General features: G+C 40.0%; 1 protein-coding gene and 1 long non-coding RNA gene across 13 annotated transcripts in view; one reads left to right on the top strand and one right to left on the bottom strand.

The window, feature by feature from the left end:
• LOC105486259 (uncharacterized) overlaps positions 1–8313 on the bottom strand; it is an 83296-nt gene that overhangs the window by 28992 nt on the left and 45991 nt on the right. For 11 of the 12 annotated variants that reach the window (XR_011621096.1, XR_011621095.1, XR_011621102.1 and 8 more), the window contains one exon: positions 7077–7249. The exons of the other annotated variant lie outside the window; for it this stretch is intronic. This is a non-coding gene — a long non-coding RNA (uncharacterized lncRNA). The remainder of the gene's footprint in view (positions 1–7076; positions 7250–8313) is intronic. 12 annotated transcript variants of the gene reach the window in all.
• LOC105486261 (leucine rich repeat, Ig-like and transmembrane domains 3) overlaps positions 1559–8313 on the top strand; it is a 29062-nt gene continuing 22307 nt past the window's right edge. The window contains exons 1-2 of the mRNA XM_011749031.2: positions 1559–2908; positions 6295–6767. Coding sequence (XP_011747333.1) covers positions 2793–2908; positions 6295–6767 — 589 coding nt within the window. The 5' untranslated portion in view covers positions 1559–2792. The remainder of the gene's footprint in view (positions 2909–6294; positions 6768–8313) is intronic.

The raw sequence follows: 8313 nt of genomic DNA, 5'->3' as shown, positions 1-8313 counted from the left end.
TATTTTTTCTACCTGTAAATTGTCTCTTTAGCACCTTTGGCTGCATATTAAGTAAAATCTAGGTATTAGTTTTATGTGTACAGTCCCCTATGTATATGGAAAGGTAAACTGTTACAGTAATCTTCTACGTTATCTCCTCACTCTCTGACTTTCCCACTGCAATCAATTAATACAATACAACCGCAATCAATACAACCTCGTAGCTAATCTTTTAAAAATAAAGTTCCAATGCCCAAATTCTTTAGCTAAAAACCTTTACTCGCCCACCAAGTAAGTATAAACCCCTCAGCCGGATTTTCAAGGCCCTCTTTAACATACTCCGAAAGGGACTTTTCAGCTTTTTGTCTTTCTTCATGGCCAAATTAAAATGTCTAGTGTTCCCAGAAAGTTCTGAATGCTTTGTGTCACTAGCTCTTTGCTCATCCTGTCTACCATAGCTGAGACTTTTTACAGGGAAAGCATAATGACATCTGCGCCCAAAGTCCCAGAGCCATTAAAAGGCCAGGACAACTTCTGTAATAATGTCTAGAAAAATGGACTCAGAGCTCCAATTTGCAAGGCCGTGAACTCATTTCCAGCGATAAGCAAGAAGCAACTTTGCCTCAAATATAAAGGACTTCAACAGTATCGAGTAATTATATTTCAGTGCTATATTTTTTATTGTCTAATTTGCTTATATGATAAAACTAGGAAGACCGGGCTTTGGTTACACAATTCCCTCTGACCTCTTAGTTTTCTACTTTCTGATGTTTTTATCTTTAAACAGCGTTTCTGTACTCAATTTGGCATTTCTTGCTTCCATGTAAGTCATGTCATCCACGAAATTAATAATTCAAAAACCCTTGGTTGTTTGGTGATCTGAGACTTACCCATCCTATTTCTTCTCCCTCTTGTGCTTAAAAACTCAGGGCCACCACCTCTCACTGCATCTCCAGCACTGGGAAACCTTAGGGTTGTTTTTAAATCCCTTCTTCATCCCTACATCTAATCAATCATTTCTCTCTCCTGGATGTTTCCTGAAGCTGCATTATCCTAACTATTACCAGCACAGCAGTCAAGGCTGTAGCGTGATGGCTGCTCACCTGGACTATAACCACAGACATCCACCAGAAGCCTCCTCCTTTCTTCTTGCTTGCGCTATCTAAACCTTTTCTCCCCACAGCCGCCAGATAATTCTTCCTAAAAGGATAAGCAGATATGTCACTCCCAAGCCTAACTTTTATTGCTCTCATTGCCTATAGGCTGAGAGTAAGCTCTCCATAGGGAATCTAAGGGTTTCCTTGATAACTTCATCCCCACTTACCTCTCCAGCTTTATCTTCTTTAACTTCCCGCCTCAAAATCTTATGCCTGAGCAACAAGAAGTGCTTGAAATTTTCTGAGGACAATACACTGTTTCTCACTTCCCTCCCTTTGTTCCCACTATTCCCTTTGCTTGCAATGCGACTTTCTGGATTTGCCCATAATACACCCTCATGCACCCTGTAAAAGGCAGCCAGGCACCACCCACCCTAGAAAGTCTTGCTTGACTAACACAGGCTGGGTTTGATGCTCTTTTCTGGTGCTGCTTTAGTAGTCTGTTCCTCTCTTTATCGTGTGCATTCCTTATGTGTAACAACTGTTTTATTCCTCTTTGTACCCCTCGGTGCTCAGCAGAGAATAAGTACTCAGTAAATATTTGGTGAACAAACGAGTTGTGCCGAATCTGAAAACCTGCAGTATTTTCTTTTAATTGAGCACAGTTTTTCAGACTCTAGAGTTTTTATATAAATTATATTAGTTTTAAATAACATTTTCCGTAATATGCTTATTTTTATAGAATTAATTTTCTTTTAAAAACGTTTTTAGTTAAAGAGGATGGTTACAAGCAGCCACTAAGAAGGTTAAATGACATATATTTATTACTTACATCCTTGATTGTCCCTGTGGATTCTCCACTTTATGGGTGTGGAGATAGTCTTAAATTTAATTACGTTTAATTTTTATTTTCTGATAGAGCCTAGTATAGCTGAATGAATTAGAGTTGATCTTCAAATATGGCTTTGATGCCGATAACTTGGGAAACTATTGAACAGAGATAGCTGCCTGCATTAAAAATAAACGGCTGGGATAAACCTTCCACACACTGAGATGACCCGGAAGAGTCTCAGAACACGTTCTCATTGGAGAACTTAGTCCTGCCACATTAGTAGTGGGTGGAAGCATTTTCCCTATAAAATCTATGTAACAGACTTGTTTTACTTTACTTTTAGAGATAGCCAGTATGTGGCAACATCCATAATTCTTTTCTAAATCATTTTTATGTCATGTGCTTCTATTTTTAAAACTAAATTTTGTAAAACTGAATTAGTTATGCATGCTGGCAAACACCAAATGTAAAGCATTTTATAATGTTATAACATGTAAATAATCTACAGAATTTTCTTGCATCTGCCAAGACTGAATTATTTTTAACATTAAGTATATTTTTAAGGTGTAGTGGCAAGTACATCCAGAGGAAAGGGATTTAATAGGCATTTCCTTGCAAATCTAGATATGGGTAACTATTGAAATTGCTTGTCATGTGTTTGATTTTCATTTTCCTTAGAATGTGTTACTTTGCTGAAACCGTATTCAAAGGCTGGGTCAATTGATCTCCTGCAAGATACACTTGAAGGTTAAGTAACTACAGATCTCAGCTAATCCCGTGTAATCTGCTGTTACTAAATGGCTGTTTGTATTCCAGGCACACCAGTTTCTGAATGCTTAGGATTGGGTTTTTACCTTTTGTTTAAATAACCTCTAAAAGGAGCAATGCATCTCTTTGCATGTCTGTGCATTGTCCTTAACGTTTTGGAAGGAGTGGGCTGTTCATGTCCTTCACAGTGCACCTGTGATTATCACGGCAGAAATGACGGCTCAGGATCAAGGTATGCTCCTCTGCTTGCTACTAAATGTTCTCATTATTTTGACAAAAAGGACCCAAACAAGAAAGCCTACTTTTGAAAGCAAATGTTTGAGGATCAGAAATCGCAGAAGAGAATGTTTAGTGTCCGTAAGCTCTAACGTAATTGTGTTAATACTGGTCACCTCCTCCTTCACTGTTTTCATTTCGAGCAGTTTAACTCTTAAAGGTCTCTCAAGTTACCGGAAATTTCTAAACACATTCTGTGTTCCAAAATTTTTATCATGCTTATGTTTGCAAAATGTTGCTTGAGATCAAACCATTTAAAGGTGCGTGGCCAGCTCAGCCCTTGATTATAGAAAGGCTGAGGGCAGGCTGAACAGGAGCTTCGGGACATGCTCAGATCCTTTGCTTTCGTGACTCTCCACTTCCTTTTAGGATTATTCTTGTCAGTTGAGTGGCAGAAAGAAAGATCTCAAGAGTGAAGTTAGAGAGGTTGATAGTTAGAATTTTTCCATTTTAAGCTGATGGAATTTACAAAATAAGGAAGATTGAAAAAGATACTGTCTGTTGCAGACACTGTAGGATCTCACAGAAGTTATTCAATCTCTAGGTTGCTTTAGCATCTACCTGTGTAGAGAGAATACTTATTTGCTTATAATGTGCATGAGGCCTTTTAGATATGTTAAATGGAAAACAGAACTCTTGCTAGCTAAACACAGTAGAACTTGAATTTCTTTTTATTTTTTCGAGACAGAGTCTCACACTGTCGCCTGGGCTGGAGTGCAGTGGTGTGATCTCGGCTCACTGCAACCTCCACCTCCCTGGTTCAAGTGATTCTCCTGCCTCACCCTCCCGATTAGCTGGGATAACAGGCGTCTGACACCACGCCCTGCAATTTTTTTTGTATTTTTAGTAGAGACGGAGTTTCACCATGTTGGCCAGGCTGCTCTCGAACTCCTGACCTCAGGTAATTCGCCTGCCTCAGCCTCCCAAAGTGTTGGGATTACAGGCATGAGTCACCGCGCCTGGCCTACAACTTGAATTTTTTTTTTTTTTTGAGAGAGTATTTAATAATAAAATCAGATTATTCGTGACTTGGTTGAAGTAAACAGTGTCTCAGACAAAATAATTTGTTAAAAGAGTTGCCCAATTTATGTCTTATAACTTTAAACAAATAAATAATAATAACTAAGACATATTTGTGAAAAGCTTATCTTGTTATTGTATAAACTTTAAGCAATTCTTGGTATTTTTTGACATATTCACCAGGTGGTTAAAGACGATGAAGGGAATGTAGCAAGTTAAAGGCCTACTTGTCCAGGGATGTGCAGCAGTGAAGGATCAGGCCAGGGTACTTTTGAGAAACTATCACAGAAATGTTTCCTTCTTTGTGGTGACCCCATTATTGATGGATTTTATAAAAATTATAGAATATTAGGCCTGGCAAGAAACAATCTAGTTCAACCCCTTGTCAGTTTATAAGTGAAGAAACTAAACTGTATGGAGACCAAATGTCTTGTCCTAGATCATGTAATTGTGTTAGTAACTAAGTTCATAAAGATGCTAAACCTTTCAGTGTACAAACTAGGCTTTCTTCTATGATAGCATGCTGAAATACTTATTTTATTTATTTATTTTTTTGAGACAGAGTCTTGTTTTGTCAGCCAGGCTGGAGTGCAGTGGCACAATCTCGGCTCACTGCAACCTCCGTCTCCTGGACTCAAGCAATTCTCCTTCCTCAGCCTCCCATGGAGCTGGGATTACAGGCATGTGCCACCATGCCCGGCTAGTTTTTGCATTTTTAGTAGAGACGGGATTTCACCATGTTGGCCAGGCTGTTCTCAAACTCCTGACCTCAGGTAATCTGCCCACCTCGGCCTCCCAAAGTGCTGGGATTACAGGCATGAGCCACCGCGCCCGGCCAATACTTTCTTAATGAGTAGAAACTGCTACCATTCTGGTATAAAGTAGCCCTGAAATCTGTGATACAAAATAGCGACGAAAAGTAAGAGATATCCCTACGGGATTTCAAAGATTCCATGAGGTCTTCTTCTGAAGTTATAGAAATGAGACAACACTACCACTACCATACAACCACTACATTGCAGCTTTATGCTGCTTATGTCTGTTTACATTATGAGCTGGTTTTTCAAATCCACTTATTTAATGTGATGTGTTTCACTAAAGGGTTATTTTATTGTAATTATTTACTGAATTTATAGTGTGTTATAATTTAGATGATACTTTGCAAAACTTCTTATTATTTTTTGTAATTCAGATGAGTATCTCATAGGAGATAAAAAAGTCATTTTCCAGGCTAAAATGAATCTAAATTCTCAGATTCCTCATAGTTTAAATTTACACATGGGACAGTGTTGTTCTTCTTTCTTTCTTTTCTTTTTTTTTTTTTCTCTATTTTGAGATGGAGTCTCGGTCTGTCACCCAGGCTGGAGTGCAGTGGCATGATCTTGGCCCACTGCAACCTCTGCTTCCTAGGTTCAAGTGATTCTCCCACCTCAGTCTCCTGAGTAGCTGGGATTACAGGCACCTACCACCACGCCTGGCTAATTTTGTATTTTTAGTGGAGTCGGGGTTTTGCCATGTTGGCCAGGCTGATCTCGAACTTCTGACCTCAGGTGATCTGCCCACTTTGACCTCCCAAAGTGCTGGGATTACAGCCATGAGCCACATTGCCCAGTGTTGTTTTTCTAAGCCTGTTTTATATGTGCCAAGAAACAAGATCAAAATGTGACTCGCTCAAGGTCAGCTCCTAGTTTCTGGTTTATTCCTTAGGCAGAAAGCAATGTGCAAGTCACGTTGTTAAAACAGAGCTCAACTTTAAACATGTACTGTGAACACTTTTTTTTCACCTAAATAAGTTATTCTCTTAAAAAGGATTGATTTATTATTTTAAGAGGGGTTCTTTTAAAATGGGCCATTTCCTAAAGAGGTCCACTTTAAGTTGGAAAGAAGTGGTTTTGAAAGGTGGCTGTGAAACCCACTAGCTGGGTGGCCTTGGGAAGTTACTGAATGTTGTTGGGCCTCAGTTACTTTCCATGTAAAACCGAGGTTATTGACAGTAGCAGCAAATACCTACTGAGTACATATTATGTGCTAGGAAGTTGTAGAGTTTTACATCCATTGTAATTAATCATCCATAACAGGGCCGTATGGGAAAATTAGGTTGAGACACTGGTGAAGTGGTTTTCCATGGCCACAGAGGACGTGGCAGACCTTAGACCTTGGTTAGATTTGAACCAAGGCCCACCTTGGCCTCCCAAAGTGCTAGGATTACAGGCGTGAGCCACTGTCCAGCTGAAAATTGATACGTTTTTCAAATGAGAAGTAATTTTTTCAAATGGGTGTTGGAAAGTGAGTTTCCTCACATTGCTCATGTTGTGACACTAGGTTGGTGCTATGTAATGACATGGATATGAACGAGCTCCCTACGAACCTCCCTGTGGACACTGTGAAGCTTCGCATAGAGAAGACTGTCATCCGCAGAATCTCGGCGGAGGCCTTCTATTACCTGGTGGAGCTCCAGTATCTCTGGGTGACTTACAATTCCGTGGCCAGCATTGACCCCAGCAGCTTTTACAACCTGAAGCAACTGCATGAGTTGCGCTTGGATGGGAATTCCCTGGCTGCTTTCCCTTGGGCATCTCTGCTGGACATGCCCCTTCTGAGGACCCTGGACTTGCACAATAACAAAATAACCAGTGTGCCAAATGAGGCACTCAGGTATCTAAAGAACCTTGCCTACTTGGATTTATCAAGCAACAGACTCACCACGTTGCCACCAGATTTCCTGGAGAGCTGGTCTCATTTAGTTACAACACCTTCTGGGGGCCTGGACCTTTCCCCAAGCAGGATTATTCTTGGTAAGCTCACGAGCCTCTGGGCTTTTCATCTATAGATACTTTGCTATGCATAGCTTTTGTTGTCCAGTCTTTTAAAATTTACTGGATTTGGCTTTTTACCCTGTAATTGCACTTTCAGTGGAATAGTACCTTATTAGTTAACCTAGGTCAAGTTACCTCTTTCCCCTGTGTAAGGTGAAAAGGCTGTGTGTATGTGCACGCATGTGTGTGTACATACATGGTGGAAAAGTGGAAGAGAACTTGAGTCATAAATGGAGAGAGGACCTCTTCTCTTAAAGAGCCTCCAACTGACAGACAGAATCCACCAACCTGCGTAGACTCTTGTGAGCACAGCATTGCTCCATACTCTGGTACCAGCTTCTGCTCAGTTGGCTTTTCAGCTCTTCATTAGGTTCTTCAGGAGCAGGAGAGGGGCACTGGCATCTTTATGCGATAGCAGTGGCTTCATTAGTTAGGAAGAATAGCTTCTAAATTTCCATAATCTAAAAGGAAATGGTGGAAACATCAGTTATTTTACTGGCCCGAAATGGTTCACCTAACTGATTTGATCTCTTAGTTTAGCTGTGACTAGTTTTGGAATTTTGAACTTGGCCTTGTTTAGGTTCTATGTGTATGTCTCTGGGGTTCTTTTTTATTATTATTATTATACTTTATGTGCAGAACGTGTAGGTTTGTTACATAGGTATAAACGTGCCATGGTGGCTTTCTGTACCCATCAACCCGTCATCTACATTAGGTGTTTCTCCTAATGCTCTCTCCCCTAGACCCCTACCCCCCAACAGGCCCCAGTGTATGATGTTCCCCTCCCTGTGTCCATGTGTTCTCATTGTTCAACTCCCACTTATGGGTAAGAACATGCAGTGTTTGGTTTTCTGTTTCTGTGTTAGTTTGCTGAGAATGATGGTTTCCACCTTCATCCATATCCCTGTAAAGGACATGAACTCATTGTTTTTTATGACTGGATAGTATTCCATGGTATATATGTGGCACATTTTCTTTATCCAGTCTATCACTGATGGGCATTTGGGTTGGTTCCAAGTCTTTGCTATTGTGAATAGTGCTGCAATAAACATACGTGTGCATGTGTCTTTATAGTAGAATGATTTATAATCCTTTGGGTATATACCCAGTAATGGGATTGCTGGGTCAAATGGTATTTCTGGTTCTAGGTCCTTGAGGAATCGCCAGACTGTCTTCCACAATGATTGAACTAATTTACACTCCCACCAACAGTGTAAAAACATTCCTATTTCTCCACATCCTCTCCAGCATCTGTTGTTTCCTGACTTTTTAATGATTGCCATTCTAACTGGTGTGAGATGGTATCTCATTGTGGTGTTGATTTGCATTTCTCTAATAACCAGTGATGATGAGCTTTTTTCATATATTTGTTGGTTGTATAAATGTCTTCTTTTGAGAAGTGTCTGTTTATATCCTCTGCCCACTTTTTGATGGAGTTGTTTTTTTTCTTGTAACTCTGTTTAAGTTCCTTGTAGATTCTGGATATTATTAGCTCTTTGTCAGATGAATAGATTGCAAACATTTT

This window comes from Macaca nemestrina, chromosome 3, assembly GCF_043159975.1.
Source record: "Macaca nemestrina isolate mMacNem1 chromosome 3, mMacNem.hap1, whole genome shotgun sequence".
Lineage (NCBI taxonomy): Eukaryota > Metazoa > Chordata > Mammalia > Primates > Cercopithecidae > Macaca > Macaca nemestrina.
This window is presented reverse-complemented; position numbering and strand designations above follow the sequence as displayed.